Source organism: Ziziphus jujuba, chromosome 4 (genome assembly GCF_031755915.1).
Source record: "Ziziphus jujuba cultivar Dongzao chromosome 4, ASM3175591v1".
Lineage (NCBI taxonomy): Eukaryota > Viridiplantae > Streptophyta > Magnoliopsida > Rosales > Rhamnaceae > Ziziphus > Ziziphus jujuba.
In genome coordinates, this window is record NC_083382.1 from 22,998,701 (window position 1) to 23,023,632 (window position 24,932).

At 32.2% G+C, this 24,932-nt stretch overlaps 4 protein-coding genes across 7 annotated transcripts; 3 read left to right on the plus strand and 1 right to left on the minus strand.

The window, feature by feature from the left end:
* The first annotated feature begins 585 nt into the window (after window positions 1–585).
* On the plus strand, window positions 586–4,997 carry LOC107417136 (endoglucanase 11). Of its 2 annotated transcripts, none has more exons than XM_016025708.4 (5): window positions 586–1,033; window positions 1,181–1,393; window positions 1,521–1,721; window positions 2,135–2,389; window positions 4,169–4,997. In XM_016025708.4, exons 1-5 carry the CDS (start codon window positions 779–781, stop codon window positions 4,835–4,837), a joined length of 1,593 nt encoding a protein of 530 aa, XP_015881194.3. In that variant the 5' UTR covers window positions 586–778; the 3' UTR covers window positions 4,838–4,997. The 2 variants fall into 2 exon arrangements, with proteins under 2 accessions (XP_015881194.3, XP_060672089.1); XM_060816106.1 differs by having other exon boundaries at window positions 967–1,091.
* A 6,528-nt stretch (window positions 4,998–11,525) lies between these two features.
* Window positions 11,526–14,542, plus strand: LOC107417141 (protein NRT1/ PTR FAMILY 6.4). The gene is made up of 5 exons (XM_016025715.4): window positions 11,526–11,831; window positions 11,952–12,072; window positions 12,186–12,403; window positions 12,525–13,072; window positions 13,404–14,542. The coding sequence occupies exons 1-5, from the start codon at window positions 11,829–11,831 to the stop codon at window positions 14,293–14,295; spliced, it is 1,782 nt and encodes a 593-aa protein (XP_015881201.3). The 5' UTR covers window positions 11,526–11,828; the 3' UTR covers window positions 14,296–14,542.
* A 43-nt stretch (window positions 14,543–14,585) lies between these two features.
* LOC107417091 (uncharacterized) lies at window positions 14,586–16,365 on the minus strand. The gene is made up of 3 exons (XM_048471407.2): window positions 16,215–16,365; window positions 15,063–15,272; window positions 14,586–14,976 (listed from the first exon to the last, which is right to left on the minus strand). The coding sequence occupies exons 2-3, from the start codon at window positions 15,252–15,254 to the stop codon at window positions 14,839–14,841; spliced, it is 330 nt and encodes a 109-aa protein (XP_048327364.2). The 5' UTR covers window positions 15,255–15,272; window positions 16,215–16,365; the 3' UTR covers window positions 14,586–14,838.
* Window positions 16,287–22,504, plus strand: LOC107417106 (pyrophosphate--fructose 6-phosphate 1-phosphotransferase subunit beta). Of its 3 annotated transcripts, XM_016025670.4 has the most exons (17): window positions 16,287–16,425; window positions 16,517–16,859; window positions 16,939–17,097; window positions 17,189–17,313; window positions 17,757–17,810; window positions 17,954–18,060; window positions 18,235–18,340; window positions 18,758–18,821; window positions 19,327–19,415; window positions 19,996–20,127; window positions 20,405–20,575; window positions 20,678–20,793; window positions 21,212–21,323; window positions 21,448–21,532; window positions 21,719–21,763; window positions 21,965–22,033; window positions 22,234–22,504. In XM_016025670.4, the coding sequence occupies exons 2-17, from the start codon at window positions 16,670–16,672 to the stop codon at window positions 22,308–22,310; spliced, it is 1,701 nt and encodes a 566-aa protein (XP_015881156.1). In that variant the 5' UTR covers window positions 16,287–16,425; window positions 16,517–16,669; the 3' UTR covers window positions 22,311–22,504. The 3 variants fall into 3 exon arrangements, 2 of the variants coding, with proteins under 2 accessions (XP_015881156.1, XP_060672294.1); XR_003055665.3 differs by lacking the exon at window positions 22,234–22,504 and having other exon boundaries at window positions 21,212–21,367; XM_060816311.1 differs by lacking the exon at window positions 16,287–16,425 and having other exon boundaries at window positions 16,451–16,859.
* Window positions 22,505–24,932: the final 2,428 nt, after the last annotated feature.

Here is a 24,932-nt window from a genome sequence, read left to right on the forward strand (position 1 = left end):
AAAAAAAGTGTCTAACATGTTATTTAGAATCCTAAAACACTTTGGTTATTTGATACCATAACCGTATAATATAATTTTTACCTATAAAACCTCAATCTTAAAACAATATTATTTAAAACACTAAAGAAATATAAAACCAATTCCTGAAGCATTTATTAAGACAACTTGGCAAAATCTCGTTCAAGATCAACCATATAAACCTAGTTGTGGAAACTTCTAAGCTACACATCCATTTGAGTCCGTTATACCCTTTTGGGATTTATATATGTAATCCTCTAATTAAAGCAATTTTAGAAAAAAATCATGGGCATTTGGGGTATTTTATTTATCAGCCTTGAATTAGAAAAATATCATAAATAGGCGATCCATTTTCATTGATCCGAGATGCAAAATCTATAACACATGGTGCTCTTGATACTCTGTCTCTGTCTCTCTCTCTCTCTCTCTCACTAATTTTGTTCCATGGTCCACACAATTTTCCACATTTAGCACAACAAAAGTAAACAAACCGTTGCAAAAATCACGCTTCTAAGGGATGCTAAAAGTAAAGAGCTTTCATTTGTTTTTTTTCACTCTCATGTGAAACTCACATGTACAAGTAAGAAACACCAGTTATCAATAACAGACCCATAATAGACACAGATATATTTCTTTTTTTTTTCTTTTTTTTTTTTTTTTCCCTCTTCCCAAGTGAAGGAAATAAGAGAGTTTCATGATCACTTTTTTCCTATTCCCTTCACTCCTATAGAAGATAAAAGTTCTTTAGGAGGGAAGGGAAATGGAGGGAGAGAAGAAGAATCTACAACATTATGGAGCTTCAAAATTCCTCACTTTTGGGCAATGGAGTACTATTCTTCTTCTTCTTCTTCTCTATATCTTCACCATTTTCACCACCGCTAGAGCTTTTGATTACGTGGACGCTCTCTCAAAGAGTCTTCTTTACTTTGAATCACAGCGTTCTGGTCGATTACCATACAATCAAAGGGTCACTTGGCGTGACCATTCCGGTCTCACTGATGGTCTAGAACAAGGAGTATGATCCCATTTCACAATACCCAATTGCCCAAAAATTAAATTTCTACTAAAATGTGGTACTTAATTGCATATTATTTTTGTGTTTTTTTAGCTTAATTTAATTTAACTTAATTATTATTATTATTATTTTTTTTTGGGTCTATAGGTGGATTTGGTTGGAGGATACTACGATGCCGGTGACCATGTAAAATTTGGTCTACCAATGGCTTTTACAATGACAATGCTTTCATGGGGTGTAATTGAATTCCGGCAACAGATTTCTGCCGCCGGCGAATTAGAGCATGCCATGGAAGCAATCAAATGGGGTACAGATTATTTCATCAAAGCTCACACCAGCCCAAATGTGTTATGGGCAGAGGTATTTTATTTATTTATTTATTTTTTCCACTATAATATGCTTTTCTTAATTTAATTAACTATATATGTTACAACAACCATACGGTTCTAATTTATTCATACATTGAATTTTGTTGTCCCAAATCAAGGTGGGTGATGGTGACACCGACCATTATTGTTGGCAGCGACCGGAGGACATGACCACTTCAAGACAAGCTTACAAGATTGATGAGAACAATCCAGGGTCGGATCTCGCCGGAGAAACCGCCGCCGCCATGGCTGCCGCTTCCATAGTGTTCAAGACAACGAACCCACATTACTCTCATCTACTCCTACACCATGCCCAACAGGTTAATTTCCATTAAAACAAACAAGATTTTTTAATTTTTTGAATTTGCTTTTTGAGATTAGATGGGGTTGTTCAAGAATTTAGAAGTTTTTTGTATTGTTTTCTGCTAAAAAAGTTGTCGCACATATAACTAAAGGAAACTTCATAATATGTCAACCTAAATATCTCCCTAATACTACAAATTTAAAGTGTAAAAGTAGGAATACTCTTAATACTAAACTAATATATTTATTCCTTAACCTCGGAACTTCTACATCTTAACTAATACCTCAACTTATGCTAAACTATTATTATTATTATTATTTTTTTTTTCCATTTGTATTGGTTTTTTGTGGGACAAGGTTTAGTTCAAACCTAATAAATATATATATTTCTAATTAGTGGTTTTTTTTTTTTTATTTGGGTATGGTGTAGTTGTTTGAATTTGGGGACAAATATAAGGGAAAATATGATGGGAGTGTTGGCGTAGTAAAGAGCTACTATGCGTCGGTGAGTGGATACATGGATGAGTTGTTGTGGGCAGCTTTGTGGCTGTACAAAGCCACCGACAATGAAGAGTATTTCAAGTACGTCATAAACAAAGCTCATAGCTTTGGTGGAACCGGCTGGGCCATGACGGAGTTCAGTTGGGACGTTAAGTATGCTGGTCTTCAACTCATGGCCTCCAAGGTAATTAAATAAAGTTGCTTTTTTTCTTTTTACCATATTTTACAAAATTGTTGGGTTTAAATTATGAAAGTATACAAATTATGAGGGATTCCAATCTTTCTATTCTATTTTTAGGTCTCCTTTTATGTCTAATTATTAATATAATTTCATTTCCTTCTAAAAATAGCAAAGAGAAAAAATAAATAAGTAAATAAAAAAGTATTTTTTTAAAAATAAAGGTGAAATTTTATTATCAGTAAAAAATAAATAGGAACAATAAAAATGGTTTTTAAAACATTACTTTTCAACATAAATAAACATAATAAAAATGGAATAAAAGATCACCATCTATAAAAAAATATCTAAGTTTTTTTAAAAAAATTTTCTTCCTTTTATTTTATGGAATAGGAGACTTTAGCAGATCTTTTCAGGATTTTGCTTTTTACTAAATTCAAAGATGGAATAATGACTCAAAACTTTGAAAATCAGCTTTATGCTTTGCAAGATTCAAACAATTGAGCAAGTTCTAGTTAAGATTCATCGCTAGGGTTTATAGAGGCATAAAGAAAATTTATTATTTGCATGATCGATTAACATATAATTTTAGTACCTTTCTAACTTATGCTCTGTAGAGTGGAAAAAATATGCTACTTGTAAAAAATTATAAGCGGTCAAAGACCGTCTTTAAAGTCGTTCAGCATTGTACCTGAGTTTGTGCCAGTAGATATGGGAACTGGTATTGTGCATGTAGTGTCATCATGAACCAGCAAGGCAGTGATAATCTGATAGGTTTTTGTCTCAACTTTCAAGTGGGACCCTGATGATGTTACATTTAAGGCGTGGCCTACTTACTAAACACAGTGAGTGGATGGATGCAATTCTTTTTTCATTTAACGGTGCTAGGCTGTTTTACCCAAAAAAAAAACAGAAAAAAAGAAAAAAAAAGGGTTTTAGGCTGTTGGATCAGGCACAACTTCACAAGCTTGTTTATTAGGGAAGACCCACATATGTTGGATAATCATTGCAGTGAAATTTCCCTGGGCTTGTTAAAGGAGTCCACCGCTTGATTATTCTAATGGGAATTTTGAAATTTGGTAAAGTGGGGTACATATACACTCTGGGATTCATGGATATGTATTACATATATCATTCAAATCTCGGTAACATGGTCATCATGAACGCATCATCAACCCCACAAATTTGTCACTGTTAATCCAACTTTTCCAATTTGGGTCATTATTGGATTGTTTATGGATATAGAGAAAGCCCATAATGAGTTCATCATATGGAGCTTGGATATACCTTTTTATCATTTTTCTTCTTCATGTTATCTAGGATATATATATATATATATTTTTTTTTGGTAATGTTACATGCTCTCTAGGATAGTAAAGAAATATGCATCAAAACCCAATAGTTATATATATATATATATATATATATATATATATATATTTAATATATATGTAGAATATTCCCCTGAACATAAACATTACATGGCTGGCATATAGTATAGTGGATGATTACAATTGATTATTTGGAGAAAATTATTCTTCCTGGAATCACCTTTGTATTTATGATAAATAATATGATAACATGGTAAAATGTACAAATAATATTTTAATTAATGATTTAAAACTAAAAATTAGAAGTGTAACAAAATTTAACATTGGTCATTCACATATCTTTAATTATGAATTGAGATGTTGTTTAGAGCATATCGAATCTCTGATTAATTATAATTTTACTTTATAGAAAAATATTTTTTTAGCAATTTTTCTAATTTTTTTTTTTTGGCAGTTGTTGGTGGAAGAAAAACATCAGGAGCATGCTCAAATACTTGAACAATATCGTTCAAAAGCTGAGTACTACATCTGCTCATGCCTTAACAAGAACAATGGCAGCAATAATGTGGAACGTACTGCGGCAGGGCTTTTATATATCCGGCAATGGAACAACATGCAATATGTTTCAACCTCCGCGTTCCTTCTCACACTCTATTCTGATTTCCTCAAAAGCTCAAACCAAAAGCTAATAACCTGCCATGGAGGAACTGTGAGTCATGAGGAAATCTTCAGTTTTGCTAAATCACAAGTTGATTACATTTTAGGCTCTAACCCACTAAACATGAGTTACTTAGTGGGCTATGGTTCAAATTATCCCAAAAGGGTGCACCATAGAGGAGCCTCAATTGTTTCATATAGAGAGAATAAGGGGTTTATAGGTTGCACCCAAGGCTATGATAATTGGTATGGCAGGGATGAAGCTAACCCTAATGTTCTAGTGGGAGCTTTGGTTGGAGGACCAGATTCTCAAGATGATTTTATGGACCAAAGGGATAATTATATGCAAACTGAGGCATGCACTTATAATACAGCACCTTTGATAGGACTTTTTGCTAAATTGTTAGAATTGGAGGGCCAAAAGTTAGAAGAGAACCATAAATCTCTTTTGGTTGCTTCTTTTTGAGAAAACGGGTGTTTATATCTTTGTAAGCATTTTTCTATTGGTGGCTGAAACAAGTTGTAGCCCCTCCCCCTATATATGTATTTTTTATTGTTTTATGTGTTCATAATATATATAGTAAAGTATAAAGCTCAAAATTTGTTGCTTTATTCTTTATCCTTTACTTTACCTTTGCAAATTATGAATAATATTTAATGCCTTTATGTTGCTTCCTGTATTTTTACAGCAAGGACCACTCAAACCCACTTCTTAAGTACCTCTGTCGAGTGGGAGGTATCCTTCTGATGTAGCTTAATAATAAAATAAAAAGGAGAAAAGAATGTCCATTTTAATGCGTTTGGCTCATAGTTTTCGATTTATTTGCTTTAACCTAAAAAAAAACAAGAAAAACAAAAGAAAGGGTTAATGAACGGGGAATTGGGAGTAAAAAAAGTTATGAATGACTTTGTATATTATTTGTAGGCTAGACCAAGTGGTAAAAACTATTGAAAATACATATTCAGATCAGGTTAAAACTATATTTTGATGTGAATAAATTTCTTTTTTTATAATTGTAATGTATTTAATGTTGATAGAAAATATATATTATATATATATACAATATGAAAATAAACTTGAAATGAAAATATACATTGTATATATTCAATATAAAACAAAATATTTTTTCTTAATGTATTTTTGAATAACATTAGAAATACTAAGAAGTTTATCCCTCTGATTGGTATAGTTTTTTTATTTTTTTATTTATTTTATTTTTTTATTTATTTATTTTTAAATGTTTGGCAAAAAGCTCTTTTAGACGGTCATAAGCAAAAAGCTCTTTTAGATGGTCGTAAGCGATTTTGTTCAAAATAATAAGTGTTTGATTAAAATTTCATACGTACCAATTGACTAAGAAAATGTTTTTTTAAAGTCATTTTAGAGAAATGCAAAATTTTCATTTCTTTTAAAAAGCTATAGTTTGAGCTTATATGTGAAGTAAAAGAGAGCTAAATACCAATTTTGGTCCTTACTATTTTATTTATGAGCATTTAAGTGTGGTCAAAAGCACTTTTTATGTTATAGTGCCATAAAATTTAATATGAAAAGCTTTTTTGGCAAAAACATTTTCTAAATTGATAATTAAAAGGTCATTAGTTTTTTAAATAAAAACTCTTTTTCAAAAAGGATTCATTGTGAGAATTTCTATAAGAAAAAACCTTACTTATTTACATCACCTTTCCAAACAAACATTACCAACTTGTATATCAAATGATGAATTGTCATATTTAATTGGCTTATAAATTTATTTATATTTATTTTTTTAAATGTTCACTTATCTATATTAAAATTATATTAATATATCTTTTATCTAAAAAAAAAATTTATATTAATTTCTCAACTGAAAAAACACTGACATGTTATATTGCTACATCATCTTTATAAATATATTAGTAGACTTCTTGTAATACGGGAGAATTTGAATTAAAGGGAAGGAGGAGGAAAGAGAGTTGATTGGGCAATTAACTGATCAACCCTATTGAACTCGTTCAGATTACATATACAGCTACAACTTTATGTAATTATAACCATAATGCCTACCAACAGATTAACCGACTACAATACAACTTACTCATTAATAAACTAAAATATATATTAGACTAAGACCCACAATGTCTCTTCTACTACTGTGACACGTGTCATTCCTTCCTCCTTAGAACGTTTTTTCTCTTCAAGGATGAAGTTAGGATACCAAAGACAAAAAAGTCTAAAACACATTATCCCAGAAAAAAAAAAAAAAAAGAAAGAAAGAAAGAAAGAAAAAGGACTCAAACATGGAAATGCTACCTCCAATCTTGATCTACCGCGACATTACCCCACTACTAGATCTGATTTGAGTTTGACTTGGAAGAGTTTTTTTCTTTTTTATGAGCTTTAATCTGCTTCGAATTTTTCTTTTCTTTTTCTAATTTTTTTTTGCAATTCTTGATCAAAGCTTTAATTTAATTTATTCTCCAATGAAATTATTGGCTTTTTAAATGTTTCTTTTTGTTATTTTTTATTTTTTATTTTTCTGTTGATGTTTTTAGTTGTATGGGTTTTACTTGGTCATCTATTATGGAGCTTTCTTTTATCTTCGTTTAATTTTTTGTTTCTAGAGATTGATTTTTGAGCAGAATTTTTTTTTAATCCCTGTAATAAAGAGGCAAATATTATTCAATTGTACTAAATACTATTTTATATGAGGCACTCATTTTATACAACTGTTTTTTTTTTTTTTAAATTTATTTTTTCTATTGCATGTCATATAAATTTTCAAAAATAACATTCTTCATTAAATTTGGTTGTATAAAAAGTAGTCCTCCCGTTCACAAATATAGAATTGAAGCCCAATAAACATCTAAAAAGCTAATGTAGTGAGGCCCAATAGCATGAGGGCTGGCCCATTTTAAAGAGAATTACTGTAGGCAGTCATTTTTTCTTTTTTATTGTTGTTGTTGCTTTTTTTTTTTTTTTTTTTTTGGTTTTTAATAGGTAGGCAGTCATTATTATTGTGTGAAATATTGAAGATTAACTTATGAAGATGTGGTACAATATGCATGTTTTACAGTTTGAAAATGCAACTTTCATGGATTTATTTATTTATTCTTTTTTTTTTTTTGGGCAACTTCCATTTTTTATTATTTATTTATTTTCTAGGGAAAAACAACAGAAGTAGTGTGGTGTTGGAAGTGTTAATTTGTGTCTCTCTTCGTCCCTTCTCACTTTTGTTTCCTTTCCATAAAATCAAATAAAGTTGCCTTCTCAACTTTATTAACTTTTTCGAGCTTGGACAGAAAAAAAGAGCGAAATTAAACAACGATAATATGCTACTAGCCTAACACTTTGACAATTGACATTGATGTATGTGTTTATCAGCATTTACTGTTATTTTTATTTTTTATTTCTTTTTTTCACTGTTAGAACCTATTCAACTACGTTCTGGTTTCATTAATTCTAGAATGTTTAATTTATCCTGACATAAATTTTTTGTTGACAGCATGAAAGCATTTCACTTTTTCAGTATTTGCTTTTAGTTTTAAATATAATCAAATTAATAATTATTATTAATGACAAAATAACAACACTCAACAAATAAATAATAAATACATTTTTACACCAATTCGATTTCATAGAAAGGAAGAACTATCTTTTTTAAAAATAAAAAAATAAAAAAAATCATAGGGTATCGGTTCTATTATTATTATAGTTTTATTTATATATTTGCTTGTTTATTTTTTCTCTGAAATTTTCACATTAGTGTGACATTACAAAACATAAAAGATTGATTTATTTTTTAATATCAGTACTCTCCATGTGACGTAATTTATTGACCTACTCTTGCCCATTTTCTTTCTTTCATGGACTTAAAACGACAAGACAGTGTTCCATTAATTTTCCCACCAATTCAAAGTTGGGCAAGAGGTAGACGCAACACCAAATTAATGACAAGTTTTTCTAAACTATGATGAAAACTTCCTCTGAATGATCCTACATTACATATTTTTGTCATTTTGGTTTTAATTTGATAAGGTACATATTTATTTCCAAAAACAGTATATTTTCTACATGAATTATTACTCAGCAATCATGATATGGATGGTACTCCAAATTATTACTAGTTTTGAATAACTTAAAAATTTCACAATTAGTATTTGTTTGGCCAAATTTTGTTGAATAACAACGAACTTTGAAAATAAAAATTTTGGTAATATATTATAACTAATGATAGAATTTCTATGATATAATGATAGAATTGTTATGATTGATTCTATATCTACATGAAAATGGCCATATATGAGGTTCTACATTATGCCCGCTGTACATATATATAAACATTTAATTTTTATTATTTATTATTTTAATATATGAAAAATAAATTGTCATTTACCCTGTAGATTTTACTTATGACCATTCACAAATGATAACAAATATAATTTTTTTTTTTAATTTACTTTAAATCAACGTACTTTTGCATCTAAAACCCTAAAATAAGATGAAATTACAAAACAGTATAAGATCATTGAAACAAAATTAGGCTTGATACTCGCGTGCACGTGTGTTTGGGCGCAGAGAGAGAGTATCAGTACGTGTGTGCATGTGTGTGTGAAGAGAGAGAGAGAGAGAGAGAGAGAGAGAGAGAGAGAGAGATCACTTAATCTTAATCATGATATACTTTATTTTATTTTATTTTATTTTTTTGATGACTAGGGGAAGAGAGATTTTTAACCATGATCAAAGATTAAATATGAAACGTGGAAGTGTATTTTTTTGTGGAAAATACTTAATAAAGAATTTGTAGTAACTTTTCATATGTATCCATTGATCAATAGGAGCTTTTATTGAAAAATAACAAAAAAATGTATCAAAAGAAGAGTATTGCTATTTTTACTATTGATAACTATCACTATCATAGTTTGGAAATCTACTCTTATTTCTTTTATAGTAACAAAATTTCTAATAACTCTATAATCATTATTAAAAAAAAAAAAAAATCTTTCTCATGAGTAGAGGATCTATCAAATATTTTAAAATTTCTTAAAATATAATTTTTTTTTTAAATTCAATTCTTTCAAGAAAAGAAAATACATTGTAAAAAATTTAATTAATTAATATACATATATAGTTTTTATGCAAATTACAATTAAAAATTGATTTTAAAATTGAATGTACATTTTTTTTAGATTTAGATGATGTCAATTTCTTTATTACAAAAGTAGAAATTCATATTTACATATTTAACATTTAAAATGCTATAAAATCCTAAAAATGAACCCTTTAATATTATTTAAATTGCTATGTGATATGTAGATTTTGTTGATAATCATTTGTCAACGATGATAAATAATATTTTTCTAAAAAGAATATTTGTTTAAATTTGATATCTATATATATATATATATGCATTATAGTTTATGTTTTGGAAAAAAAAAAAAAAAAAGAAGAGAGAGAGAGAGAGAGAGAGAGAGAAAAGAAAGAAGATTTCATGTAACTTGGGTAATTGAAAGAAATATATCCATCTTTGAAAGCTACCGACACCTAATTAATTGAATCAGCCGACCATAATTAACCATTGCCCATTAACGAAGGTATTGCAAGCATCCCCATCACCGGACTGATAGACCCATTGATCGCTTATCAACGGTAGAAAAGAGAAACCCTAATCGCATATTAATCATTTCTGACCTTGTGTTTTTTGTATGTGTACATAGATTGTTTGGTCCATCCGAGTGGATCTATCATTTGGGGTTGCAAGAGTACTCAAATTTTATCCTTCCGACAGTTTTTTTTATTCACAATTTCAATATAAGTTGGGAATATATTAATATGCTAAATCTTAAAAATGTTATATCAATTAATGCTTTAAAACTAAAATCTTAACTAGGTAAGTAATAATTTTAGTAATTGTCATATTAATATGTGCCTAATATAAGATGAAAATTAATCTAATCTAGGTGTCTAATATAAGATGAAAAATTAATCTAATCTAAGCTTTTGAAAATCTGATGACATATGTAAAATCAATTTAGTTTGTGATTTTAATATGGTTCACTAACAATTTTCTAGTTTATTTTTCCTAAATAGAATTTTAATATATTACGAAATTTATATTTAATTATTTTTTTTATTTTTAAATTCCAACATCTCACAATGAAAAACTTGATAATAAAACTATCAAATCAATCTGATTTGAACATGATTTATATATATATATATATATGAGTGAAAAAACAAATAACGAATTAATTGATATAACAGTATAGTTTAAACCTCAATACATAAAATATTTGTTAGAGTTTTTTTCATAATATCGATATCCATTAATGTGAAATTTTAAAAACTTTGAAATACAAAAGAAAAGTAAAATAAATCTCCAGCAGCTAAATTTTTTATTGAAATTTTGATTGTATTTAACTATAGATTTTCTTTTACAAATATGTTATTGAAGTTAGGTAGAAAACTCACATGAAAAAATGAAAATCAAAGATGAAGAGAAGCCCAATTCATTAAAACAAGTCTCCCAAGGTAAAAAAATCTTAAAGTTAAAAGAAACAAAATAAATAAATAAATAAAAGAATAAATTTTGGCCCTTAATTTGGTAGCTGCCCCATGTCACTAAATTATGTAAATAGAAAAACAAAATAATAATAAATAATAAATAAATCTTGATCATCTATTTAATAGCAGCCATATATCACTCTATTCTCCAAAGCTTAAATAGAGTTTAGATGAGGTTATGAGGGGAGGATCCGGTTGCAAAAGTATGTATGTATTTTATTTTACTCTGCCTTTTTGTCTTGTTGAGTGATATAAATGATTATGACAGATCAAGTACCGCCATGCATGAAGATTGGAACAGTGGCTAATCAGGATGTTCAAATTAAGCACGTAACAGACTAATGTTTACGACCCCACCATAACACATAAGGCAGATTTCTGTATGCCATTTGCTTTCCCATGGACCATCGTCCAAATCTCTCAAAGGGATACCCATCAAGTTCCTATCACCCGACATGTTTAGCCTTTGATTAAGTTTTTGGAGCTGAATCTCATTATTCTCACTCACAATCCTTTGTAATCTTCCTGTCCACATGTCATGCACCTAACAGTAATAACCTCTTCTCCTATTTATCAACTTTCGTAATAATAAAGGGAGAGAAAGAAACAAGAGAAAGAAAAGTTTTAAAAGCAAGTTGTCATTCTCAATAATTGGTTTTGTTGTGGATACAAACCATCAAAACCAAAGGCTTTGATTTTTGTATTTCCAAAAATGTCTCACTTGAAGTTGTAGTACATATTGAAACCATTCTTGACCACTAGAAATTGTGGATGCCATGGCCTTCCCTTTATATTGCTCTTCTCATTTTCCAACCCAACTCATCTTTGTGGCCTTCACAAATATTGCTGAGCCGTTGTAAGCCATAGAGCCAGCAACAACCTTTTAGTAGATTTCTCTTCCTCTCTAGCTCCAAACATGGTAGCATTCTATACTTTTTCAAGCTGCTAAAATACTAAATGATGCAATTAACTTTTGTACTTATTTAATGACTTCTTTTTCCCTTTTTTGCTCCCAATTTTTTCTCTCAACTTTTGACAGGTTTTGGCTGCATCAAATGATGGAAAAAGTAGTGAAAATGATGGAGTTGTGGTTGATTTTCATGGAAACTCTCCGGATAAGTCCAAGACTGGTGGATGGCTTGCTGCAGGGCTCATTTTAGGTACTTTCTAATTTTACCTGCTTGACTCCTGGCTAAAAATTTTCTATTAGGACGGCCATGACCTGAGAATTTTTGTGCGTATATCACAAATATATATATATATATATGCGCAGGAATAGAACTCTCGGAGAGGATATGCGTGATGGGAATATCAATGAATCTGGTGACTTACTTGGTTCAAATTTTGCATATTCCATCAGCAAAATCTGCAACAATAGTGACCAACTTCATGGGCACTCTCAATCTTCTAGGCCTGCTTGGAGGTTTCTTAGCAGATGCTAAACTAGGGAGGTACCTAACTGTTTCCATCTTTGCAGCAATAACTACTCTAGTAAGTTCTTCTAGACCTAAAAACCAAAAATAGAACCAAATTAAAAAAAGAAAAAAGAAAAAAAAAAAAAAAGAGTTTAACTCAACCACTTATCATCTATGCTCTTCATCTCTTTCACCAGGGTGTTACTTTGCTAACATTGGCTACAACCATCCCTTCCATGAGGCCCCCTAAATGTGACAACTACAGAAATCAACATCATCAATGCATTGAAGCAAACGGCAACCAACTTGCCCTTCTCTATGCAGCTTTATACACCATAGCGCTTGGTGGAGGTGGGATCAAATCTAATGTCTCTGGTTTCGGGTCTGATCAGTTTGATGACTCGGACCCGAAGGAGGAAAAGGCCATGATCTTCTTCTTCAACAGGTTCTATTTTGGTATAAGCGTTGGGTCATTGTTTGCTGTGGTTGTGCTGGTTTATATACAAGATAATGTGGGCAGAGGATGGGGTTATGGTATATCGGCTGGAACGATGATTATTGCACTTCTTGTGCTGCTCAGCGGGACAACGCTTTATAGATTCAGGAAACCACAAGGAAGCCCTTTGACAGTGATATGGAGGGTGATACTGTTGGCTTGGAAGAAGAGAAATCAGCCTTATCCTTCTCATCCTAGCCTTTTGAATGACTACCATGACGCCAAGGTCCCCCACACACAGGGATTCAAGTAAGTGTTAGCTTCAAGGGAATTTTGAACCACTATTTGAAGATCAGAGAATTTCTTCTATCGTTTGATTTATTCTGAACCCTTTTGGTTTATAGTTTCAAAACTTTCTCCTTTTTCAGAAACAAGCAAACAAAAATATAAATTTTTTTAAAACAATTTCAAAATCAAAATTTCAAAATTCCAAAAAAGAAAATTGATGGACACACAATTGTTTCCCTATCACATCTGATAAATCTTTTTTTATTTTTATTTTATTTTTTATTTTCTTATTTTCACATTAAGTCTTGACACTCACAAGTTTTATATTTACCTCTGCTTGTGAAATTCATAGGTGTCTTGACAAAGCTGCAATTATAGATGATCAAGCTGGTATTGGTGTAAACAAAAACAATCCTTGGATAGTATCAACTGTGACCCAAGTGGAAGAAGTAAAAATGGTACTTAAGCTTATCCCCATATGGTCCACTTGTATCCTCTTTTGGACCGTCTACTCCCAAATGACTACTTTTACAGTTGAGCAAGCCACTTTCATGAATAGGAAGGTTGGGTCCCTTGTTGTCCCCTCTGGCTCTTTCTCTACTTTTTTGTTCATCACCATTCTCCTCTTTACTTCCCTAAATGAGAAACTCGTTGTCCCTCTTGCTCGAAAAATCACCCGCAACGCCCAAGGACTCACAAGCCTCCAGAGAGTTGGAATTGGACTTATTTTCTCGGCGGTTGCTATGGTGGCTGCTGCAGCAATTGAAAGAAAAAGAAGGGAGTTTGCCGTTCAACGAAATGGCATGATATCAGCTTTCTGGCTAGTCCCTCAGTTCTTTATTGTTGGAGCTGGGGAAGCTTTTGTATATGTTGGACAACTTGAATTTTTCATCCGAGAAGGACCAGAGAGGATGAAGTCTATGAGTACAGGGCTTTTCCTTAGCACAATATCTATGGGGTTCTTCGTAAGCAGTTTGTTGGTGTCTCTTGTCGATAAAGTGACCAAGAAAAGATGGCTCAGGAGCAATTTGAACAAAGGGAAGTTGGAAAATTTTTATTGGCTGCTCGCTGTGTTAGGATTTGTGAACTTCTTGATTTTTCTTGTCTTCGCAATTGGTCACCAGTACAAAACCAAACACAATATAAGCCTTGATGGCAGTGAAAAGGAACTTAAGAGTAAAAATGAGTTAGCGGTAGAAAAGATAGAAGAGAAAATAAGCATTGAAGCAGTGGAGGGGCCCTAGTATGCTTAATTTAATAAATCCTAATAGTTTATATATATATATATATACAGAGAGAGAGACAGAGAGAGAGAGAGAGAGAGAGAGAGAGACAGAGACAGAGACAGTGACAGAGACAGAGATTACGACCCCGGTGTTCATTTGTCGCTTTGTATTTGTTCATTCTTTTCTTTTGTCTGTTTGATTAGATGAGTTATTATTTAAGCTGCAATGCAATAATGGAATATCCAAAAAGTATTTTACTACAAAATGACAGATTCATGATGCAAATATGAGAACCAGGAGTTCCATCATAAACACAATCAACCACCAATTGCATATGCATAATGGGGCATCTAGGCCATAGTTTACAGTTCAAGAAACAAATTCCTAGTACCATAAAAAGAGCTAGGTGAAAGATTTTGTCAAAACTTTAGATCTTAAAAGCAGGCACAAATCGTCTTGATCAAAATTTGGAACTCAAAAAGAATTATACTATTGGAAGAATTGTCTTGACCTACATCTATAACAAGCTCAGACCTGATCTCCCAGTAACAATTACATAGGCTACTGAGGAGAATCACTTGCAGGAGGAGCAGGATGGTGATCTACGACCAAGGGAGGACGTAAAGCACGGTGTTTTGCTTCCTTATCTTTACGAGCCTTATACATTTCTTCTGTCTCAACCACAACTAATCTTTTGACCTGAGTGATGATAACAACATCTTAAATATTAGCAACCACATATTGACAAGATATTTCAAGCAATAAATGCAAGCTTATGGCAAAACCTGCTGAACCATTCCCCGAACAGTAGGAGTATTCCATCGCATTACAGTCCTATTGCACTTGCGTAGACGTAATGCCTCTAAGGTACGCCTATGAAGTCTCCTCGTTCCTGGAATGCCCCTCACCAAAGTGATATATAGATTAGGGCTCCATGTAATTGGGACAGAAGTTTTGAAAGCCTTGAAGGCGTTCATTTCTCTTTTCCTTGGAACCTACAGATACAATAGAAGGGTATAATCTTCAATATATTCTAAACTATCACAAGTATGGCGCACATTATCCACTAAAACCACAAGAAAAAGCTACCATTAGAAAGAAAGAAAATTCTCTCAACTCATGATTGTACACAAATACAAACAACATAACAACTGTTTCAACAACTCTTACTCATTAGAAAATAATGTGATCTACGAAATGTCTATGCTATGTTTTAATGAACAGGAGTGAGCATAGATAGCAATAAACACCATGAGAAAAAGCATAACTTAGCTGGATTTTTTTTATAAAATTTATCATCTATTTATATATATAATTCATAACAACAAGTAAAGCACACTCTGTTTTAAACATTAGTGATAGCCCTGCATATTGCACTATGAATTTCAAGTATATGTACGGTAAAAACACCCATTTCCCAAAACAATTCATTCACTAATAAAAATCTGATAACGACAGAGAAATTACGAGACCCAACTAGAACAAAAATACATACTAAGATTCAGAATAATTCTGATAAAACCCATTTCAAAAGCCAATCATCCCATGAAGCTCAGATTATGTAAAAATTAGTACAGAACCTACTAAAGCTCAAGTTTAAATAAAAAAATTATAAATTTCTGAACTTTGATTAACCCACCTAGGCGAGTGAATGGTAACCTAACTGATTTTTGCAATTAGTCAGATCCACAAATAGGTGTAATAGAATAGTGATGATTTTGTTCGCTTAAAAGGAATCGAAAACTCTAAATTGTGAAGCTCCCGATATCAATTTCAGGAAGAACCCATGATTTCAAAATACTTGTATAATATTACGAAAGGGAATGAGCAAAAGAGATATATATTGATATATATATATATCTATATATATAGAGAGAGAGAGAAGAGAGAGAGAGAGAGAGAGAGAGAGAGGGATGAGAGGAGAAGAGAAGGCATACTTTTACAGAGAGATTCTGATCTCAACGGAGCTCGGATTGCCGGTGGTCCGAAGGTTTTGGCTGCGGATGCGTTGCAGGTGGAGTGAGGTGGCTACTGACAAGGGAAAGAGAGCCAGAGAGGCCGCTCTGGGGCAGCCGATAAGAGGTTTTAGGGTATAAAGCGCATAATGGATACAAATGAAATTTTGAATGTATCACGAGGGTGATTTAGGTAATACGAAAAACATTTTAAAATCATTTTTTCTATTATATAACGATTTCACACGAAATACAAATTGTTAAGCCGAGAATGAATTTATTAGGCGGGAGTGGAAAAGCGGTGTTTTGGGGATTTTTGCATGTAACTAACCATCCGCTTCGGAAGCCAGAACCAGAACCAGAACCACCACTCCCCTCACTCACTCACTCGCTCACTATCAGACTCTCACAAACATTTTACTTCCACTTCCATTTCCATGGCGTACACAAAGGCCAACGGCAATGGCAGGGTTTTTCCGGTTCCGGCTGCTGTTCCAGGGCGTTTTGCTTCGGAGTACAGTGAGGTCCAAACCAGTCGCCTCCATATTTCGCTTCCCCTGCCTTCCGTCCTCAAGAACCCCTTCGACGTTGTCGATGGGCCTCCAAGCTTCACTGCTGGAAATCCAGGTAAATTATTTCTCAAAAAATGGATTTGTCATCAATTTTCATGATATTGCTGATTTTGTTTTTGATATTTTTATTGCAGAAGAGATTGCCAAATTGTTTCCGAACCTATTTGGGCAGCCATCGGCAATGCTAATGCCTGGTGATTCTTCTGAAAGACTGGATAAGGGTTTGAGGATTGGTGTTGTTCTTTCTGGAGGGCAGGCTCCTGGTGGCCACAATGTCATTTCTGGCATTTTTGGTATTTTTTTTTTAAATACTTTTAAATTGACTTTTAAACTTTTTCATTTTTCAGAATTTTTATATTTTTTTTAATTTTTGGGTTGGTTTAGATTTCTTGCAGCGACGCACGAAGGGAAAAAGCAAGTTATATGGATTTAGGGGTGGTCCGATTGGGATCATGAAGTGTAAATATGTAGAGCTTACAGAAGACTTTATCTATCCTTATAGAAATCAGGTATATATGATTTTTATTTATTTTATATATAATCATCATGACGAATTTTCTTATCCCTCTCTGTGTTTTTGTGGTAAGAATCCAATAGAATGCTCTTGAATAAGTGACTTAGCAAAAGATAATTTAATGAAGTAGTGCTTTCAATCAACTTCAGTTTTTAATTTCTTTGTGCTTCAGTACATCAAAGATAGCATTGTAAGCAATTTTTCTTTTTAAAATGTGTATCTTTCCATGGATATTTATTTGTCTAATTTTGGTAGTAGTGAACCTAGAAAGAACAAAATTATTAAGAAACATTACTTTGCTGCATGTTTATCAACCTGCATTACTTTGCTGCATGTATATCAACCTGCATGCTTATCAAATTAATTAGCTTTCATTTTGCAGCATGTTTAACAACTTATCTACCATGGATTTGTGTATGACATGAACTCTTTTGATAGGGTGGTTTTGACATGATTTGTAGTGGCCGAGACAAGATTGAGACTCCCGAACAGGTTAATTCAATCAACTTCTCCTAAAGAATTGTTAATTTTTTTTTTAATTATTTATATTTTTCATTAGACCCCATGTATACATAGATTGTCTTCCATGCAATTCTTAGTAATAGGAACTGAGCTGGTGAAGTAATGAATTTCAGTTCAAGCAAGCTGAAGAAACTGTAAGGAAGCTTGATTTGGATGGACTTGTAGTCATTGGTGGAGATGACTCAAATACTAATGCTTGCCTTCTTGCACAAAACTTCAGGTACAGTTTATATATAAATATATATATATATATATGTTCCAAGTTCATATAATTCTAGTGTGTCAATTTCTGCAATTTCTCCAAATTGTGTGGTGACTTTCATCGTAATTAAATGGGTAATCATGTGGAGGTCTTACATGTATACTTTTTATTTCTTTTGTTAATTCTACCTAGGGCTAAAAATATGAAAACACGGGTTATTGGATGTCCAAAGACCATTGATGGTGATTTGAAATGCAAAGAGGTTCCTGCAAGTTTTGGATTTGACACTGCATGCAAGGTAAATTCTATACATTTTTTCTGTGGTTTTTGATTTGTATGGATATGTCGTCTTACCCTGTGGTATGGTTGAATTGTACAACATACTTTGGATACATCTCTTTGTTTCTCTATTTCTCTGTGTTTCTATTTCAACTCTTAGCATTCTATCTGCTAGTCGATTTCAAGTTTTTTGGTTTCCCTGAGTTTTCTTTTAGATTTCACATGCAGGCAAGGTAGTTTCATCCCTCTTTTGACCTTACAGTGATTTTGTTTTTCTTCATCATATAGCTTGAGCTTATAATAATTTCTCTAATTGTACAGCTTGAGCTCAAATTAGTTTGTGTTATGGAAAGAAGATTCCTTAATTCTTATTTTTGAACTTATTAACAAATACAGTGAATATTTTTTTAATGACTGTCATACTTCAAACTGAAAGCTATATGCAGAAATGATCGGAAATGTGATGAAAGATGCCCGTTCAACTGGAAAATACTACCACTGTAAGCTCTCTTGTTATAAAATAATAGATTGGATCATTATATTTTTTATAAGCTCTCTTGTTATAAAATAATAGATTGGATCATTATATTTTTTATACTTCTCTAATGATACGACTGTTGCAAACTCATCGACTGTTTTCTAAAGACATATCCAGTATCATTTTGGAAGATATAAATAGAAGCAGAAGCATTCACTTCTTGAAGCCAAATCCTGGACACTGTCATTTAAGCTATTTTCTCATAATTTCGGCATTGGTTAAAACAGCCAAAATTACTTCTGAATTTGTGAAATTTTCAAGCAGGGTATCCTGGTTTCTATAACTTGAAGCATCTGTTCCTGAACATCAACCATTATAAAAAGAAATATATATATATATATATGTATATATCTAGGGACAAGTCTAGAAAATGCCTTATTTGTGAATGAACATACTTTTACAGTTTTAGCATATTTTATTACATTTACATCATTGTTGCTTATAATCCCAATTGTTTGTTTATGCAGTTGTAAGGCTTATGGGTCGTGCAGCTTCTCATATAACATTGGAGTGTGCTTTGGAGACTCATCCAAACATTGCAATTATTGGAGAAGAGGTGATTTCTGATCTTGTATTCTTTATTAGAATAAAACTCATCTCCCTCATATTAATTACATAAAACCAAACTGAATAAAACTCATCTCCCTCATATTAGTTACATAAAACCAAACTTACTCTCGATATTGAATTTTATCCTACTTGTGTTTTTGTTAAAGTATTTTGCTTAGTAAGAAAGTATAGTAGGTAAGTTGATAGATAAAAGTCATGTGCTGCTTTTTTAGCAAAAAGAGTCATACTGCTGATATCACTAAAAAAGGTAGATAGGTAATCCTTTTTGTGTGGTATTTATGTTCTTTGGCATAAGTGATCTTTCTTTATGTTGCCTTTTTCTGAATCTTAAAATGTCCCGGTGATATATGATATAGTGGCAGAAAATGTGATGGAGTGAGCTTTAGCTATATGCATAGGCTTTATGGTCTTTTTATCATACGTGTAACAGAAATTGGGAATTCTGTTTTCATGACAAAGGTTGTCCCTTAAGTTATAAATATGTCGAACATCTTATTTTGATTAATCCCTTTGATCTTCCGCGATGCTTCTGATTTGTTATTTGACATGCTTGTATTTTGCTGCAGGTTGCTGCCAACAAACAGACACTCAAGAGTGTTACAGGTTATATTACAGATATAATCTGCAAACGTTCAGAACTTGGTTACAATTACGGTGTGATACTTATACCAGAGGGCTTGATTGATTTCATTCCTGAGGTGTGATAATGAATAATATAAGAAAGAACACAATCTATGTCCTACTTCTTTACTAGTTCATCACTCTGTCTTTCCTTTTTTTTTTTCTTTTTTTTTTTTTTTTTGATGGAGTGCAAGTATAGTTTGACTATAGATTGTATCACACAAACCTTCATATGCTGAGAGTTTGAGTCAACATTTTTTCTCTGTATTTTTTCTTTCTTTCTTCTTCTTCTTCTTCTTCTTCTTCTTTTTATTTTATTTTATTTTTATTTTTATTTTTTATGTGCAATTGCAGGTACAGCAACTGATCGCAGAGCTTAATGAGATCTTAGCTCAAGATGTTGTTGATAAAGAAGGATTGTGGAAAAAGAAGCTCCGCAGACAATCTCATGAGCTGTTTGAGTTTTTACCTGAAGCAATTCAGGAGCAGCTGCTTCTTGAAAGGGACCCACATGGGAATGTACAGGTTGTTTTTTATTTCTTATGTGAATCTTTGTGTCAGTCATGTTGAACAGTATTGTCTAATATCCTTCGAAATCTTATAATTGGTTTGATCTCATACTTCTAGGTTGCCAAGATAGAGACAGAAAACATGCTTATTCAAATGGTTGAAAATGAACTGAATGAAAGGAAACAAGAGTATAAATATAATGGTCAGTTCCGTGGACAGTCCCACTTCTTCGGGTACAAACATATTCATTTATCTGTTTCACTTATGTCATGTTTGTTGTTTATAATCTTTATTAAGGAAATTATATATATATATATATATACACATATACATGAAGCATTTAGTTTCATTATTTGGTTAAAAGAAAATTGCAAGGAGAAAAGTAGAACAAAAGAATGAGAAGTATATTCTAAAAAACATATGTTTTGGGGAAAACAAGTAAGAATTTTTATTTCTCTTCATATTTTCTTTTCCTCATAGGTCTTATGTTGCATCTTGATCCTCAAGACAGGAGGCAACGGAGGCTATTATAGTGTCTATTTTCTTCCTAGTACATGTATCTTGCTTCTTTTTTTTTTTTTTTTTTGTTTTTTTTTCCCTCCCTTCAGCCCATATTGCATGTTAACTAGTAACTTGAATTTTACTTTAAAGTTATGAGGGAAGATGCGGTTTGCCTTCAAATTTTGATGCAAACTACTGCTATGCATTGGGTTTTGCTGCTGGAGCACTCCTTCAATCTGGAAAGACTGGATTAATTTCCTCGGTTTGTTTCTTTCATACTAACCATGCTGCAAATCATTCGTTGGGGTATTCAAGTCTGTCCACTTTCTGTTTGATACAGTTGCATGGTTCATCATATTTTAGTACTAATTTTTCTGAGCGCCCAGGTGGGAAATCTGGCTGCTCCAGTTGAAGAATGGACAGTTGGTGGAACAGCATTGACTTCTTTAATGGATGTTGAGAGAAGACATGGTATACGCTCAGTGTTGCTTTTCATCATATCGATGGAACTTTTTTTGTTTCTCCTTTTACTGTTTTCACTCACCTTTCTAGGTACCTAATCATGATACAGAACGTGGTAAACATTAGACTACTAGAAAATAAGTTACAATTTTTCTCTCTCTCACTGTCTAACTTTTTAGATTTCCAATTTTTCAGGAAAGTTCAAGCCTGTGATTAAGAAAGCATTGGTGGAGCTTGAAGGTAATTCACTTATTACCTTCAATATATTGTCACATTTAGTACAATCAATTGTGTTTTGACTTTTTTATTGGCTTTAATCTTTTTTATCCGATTTAAACGGTAATTTGACATGTTATGCTCGTGCTGCATATACAGTAGCATATGATGGGCACTACTTAGCACTTAAACTTTTTGTTCTTTTTCTTTTTGATACATGATCAGGTGCACCATTTAAAAAGTTTGCATCTTTGCGGGATGATTGGGCGCTGATGAATCGATATCTCAGTCCAGGTTTTTTCTGAACCTGTTTTGGTGGTCATACTGCATCTTCAATTCATCTAGACACCTTTTGGTATATTGGTTAAGATGAGAATTGGATTATGACAAAGATAAGGAGAATATATTCAAGTTGTTCTCTGGAACTACCATCAAGTATTTTGACAAATCTGATCATGGAAAAGCCTTTGATCTCTCTGTGTTTTTTTGATCAGGTCCAGTTCAATTTGTGGGCCCGACAGCAAATATGATCAATCAGACTCTCTTGCTGGAGCTGGGAGCACAAGCCTAGCGAAGCTGGGAATTAGGAATTATGCTGGAATGCCAAAACGAGTTCTATTGGATATTCGGTTTTCTTTCAAATTAAAGATATCCGTATACGGTATTAATAATTAGTGACGCATCAAATTTTTGCAAGTTTTTCATTGCCTTTTTGATTTTAACTTTTCTATCTCTCAATAAGAATTGTATAGGTTGATACTTGAATTTCTTTCTTTTATTTTTCCTATTTGTTGCCAACTTCTCTCTCTCTCTCTCTCTCTCTCAAATAATTATTGTATTCACTATTTTATTGGGCAATAATCCTTAATTTGAGTGGCAATATATTTATAATATGAAACAAAAATTAATAATGATAATGATAATAAAAATAATAAATGAGAACAAAGAGTGCTTCAAGAGTAGGAAGAAGCAAGCTCCAATGGCGAAAAACGAATGTTTGAGCTCCAATTCTGCAACATGGTATCTTTGTCTCAAAATGAGCACTGCCCTTTGGAATGGAGTGTTTCGTACCAATTCTATGAAATTATAGATATCTTTTAGTTATTAAATTCAGGTGTCAATATTCCTGTCATTTTAATCTAATATCAATAATAAACTATTTATCATAACTAATTGACACTTTCACCCTAAATGTCATCCTTTAATACTACTCAATTTCATGTCCAAAAAACAAAAAAAAACAAAAAAAAAAAAAAAAACTACTCAATTTGACAGTAATACAATAATACTCCGTAACTTCAGCCAACAATAATTAATAATTGAGATTTACAGTCTTCATGTAATTAAATATGTATATTCATTAAAAATATAAAAAAAAAAAATTTCTAAGTTGCTCAAGTGTTAATTCCTGGCATGCAGGTAAGTAGTCAACTCAACCTCACTCTTCTCCTAATTTTCTGCCACAAATTTTAACCATCCACAAACATCAATTATGATATACTTGTCCATTGAAACAATAATCACCAGAGCAAATGGTGAAATTTAACCCACCAACATCAGGAGCTTCAAGAAACGCTGCTTTGAATCGTGAGTCCCAGCAACATGGTGTGCAAGTTCGTTGCATTGACAACCCCATGTTTAATATAAAAAAATAAAGAAGGCTTTTATTGTCAACACTCCTTTACTCCTAAACTAAACACACGCCGATACACAGTCCAGTCTTTAGGCTTCATACGGTCCTATTGATTCTCATTAAATGATTAAAAACTATCCCAAATCTCTGATTTCCAGGTTTACTTGATTGATTGAGAAGTTTGACTTATTCAAGTGTCCATATAACCGGCAAGAGTTACTACATTGCTTGACTGGCAAGAGTCCAGTCTTTATTCTCGTTGCTTGATTGGCACGTAAAGTTGCTACGTACATTTATTATGATTATTGCTATTATAATTATAATTGATCATATAATTATGTTATTATTTATATTTTTCTTTATATATTGAAGATGAAGTTCGGCTAATTAGTCATACCCTAAGTACTAGTACTGTTTACTCAAAGAACAGAAACAAGTAACAGCTTGTGTCCTCCGGCAGCAAATGATGGCCTCTGCGACATCGTTTGCTACAGCTGGGAGCAGTGGTCTCTAGTGTTCTGCAGCCACCCCTTTGTTATGACAGGTTTCATGCAAGTTCTCGCCGGCAGAGCTTTAATTCCAAATCCAAATCCTTCATGGCTAAGTCATTAGTGCAGTTGAAGCCAAACAATGACTTGGCAAATGGGTTCCCCAGATTTGTTCCCGAGTTCGAGACGGTTTGTTTTCTGTTGCAAAGCTTCGTCTGTAACTCCAAAGGTATGTACAGCTTTATTATACGCTATATGCTTATATATATATATATATATATATAAGCAAATAAAATCTTTTTTGATTTTGTTTTGAAGTTCGCTTTAGTCTTTGGTCGTTACAAAATGATTTATATAACGAAAATTGATTTCCTTTTTCCAAGGTTACATGGCAGCATAGAAAAATAGATGGCGCTAGAGAACTTGCGGGCCCGTTTTGGCAAGCAATTGTTATGTCCTCTTCCAAACACGAATACAGGCTACAGATAGTATATATATATATATATTGCCTTAAAACAGAAGCTTAGTCTCCACTATATATATAATTTTACAAGTGTGTACCATAATATGCGTGTCTGCAACATGCTTACTGATGTTAGACGTGCATATTATGGTGCATACATAATATGGACCATAGTTAAACTGTATATATATAATGTACATTTATTTTTCTATAATTCTACATTTTAATAATTGATATAGTGTTTTTGCTGAATTTTGCAATTATTGCAAAGCCAGATTACTTAGAAGGAATTTACAGTGGCGGCTTCAAGCAATTGCTTTTTGTGCTCAAGTGGCAGAAAAGAAACAGTATCAGATGGTGGAGACTGGGCATCTGATGAAGGCCCTCTTGGAACGGTTTTTTTTTTTTTTTTTTATTTTTTTTTATTTTTTATCCTTGGGTATATTCTCTAAAGCTGGAGTCAACAATAAAGATAAAATCTATCTGCTTGAGGCCACCGATAAATTCATCCAATTCCAACCCAAGGCCAAGGTAATATTTGTATCAATATTGCATATGTTTTAATTCTTTTTTATGCCCAAAAGTATCTTATATTTCTTGTAAACAAAT

Excerpts from the sequence above, each read along its gene's own strand:
- LOC107417106 (XM_016025670.4), top strand. The coding sequence starts at position 16,670 with ATGGCGTACACAAAGGCCAACGGCAATGGCAGGGTTTTTCCGGTTCCG. Across the intron at positions 21,533-21,718 it reads GGATGTTGAGAGAAGACATG|GAAAGTTCAAGCCTGTGATT; the intron begins GTATACGCTCAG and ends CCAATTTTTCAG. Across the intron at positions 21,764-21,964 it reads AGCATTGGTGGAGCTTGAAG|GTGCACCATTTAAAAAGTTT; the intron begins GTAATTCACTTA and ends ATACATGATCAG.
- LOC107417136 (XM_016025708.4), top strand. The coding sequence starts at position 779 with ATGGAGGGAGAGAAGAAGAATCTACAACATTATGGAGCTTCAAAATTC. Across the intron at positions 1,394-1,520 it reads CAAATGTGTTATGGGCAGAG|GTGGGTGATGGTGACACCGA; the intron begins GTATTTTATTTA and ends TCCCAAATCAAG. Across the intron at positions 2,390-4,168 it reads TTCAACTCATGGCCTCCAAG|TTGTTGGTGGAAGAAAAACA; the intron begins GTAATTAAATAA and ends TTTTTTTGGCAG.
- LOC107417141 (XM_016025715.4), top strand. Across the intron at positions 12,073-12,185 it reads TGCTGCAGGGCTCATTTTAG|GAATAGAACTCTCGGAGAGG; the intron begins GTACTTTCTAAT and ends ATATATGCGCAG. Across the intron at positions 12,404-12,524 it reads TTGCAGCAATAACTACTCTA|GGTGTTACTTTGCTAACATT; the intron begins GTAAGTTCTTCT and ends CTCTTTCACCAG.
- LOC107417091 (XM_048471407.2), bottom strand. The coding sequence starts at position 15,254 with ATGAACGCCTTCAAGGCTTTCAAAACTTCTGTCCCAATTACATGGAGC. Across the intron at positions 14,977-15,062 it reads TTCGGGGAATGGTTCAGCAG|GTCAAAAGATTAGTTGTGGT; the intron begins GTTTTGCCATAA and ends ATCATCACTCAG.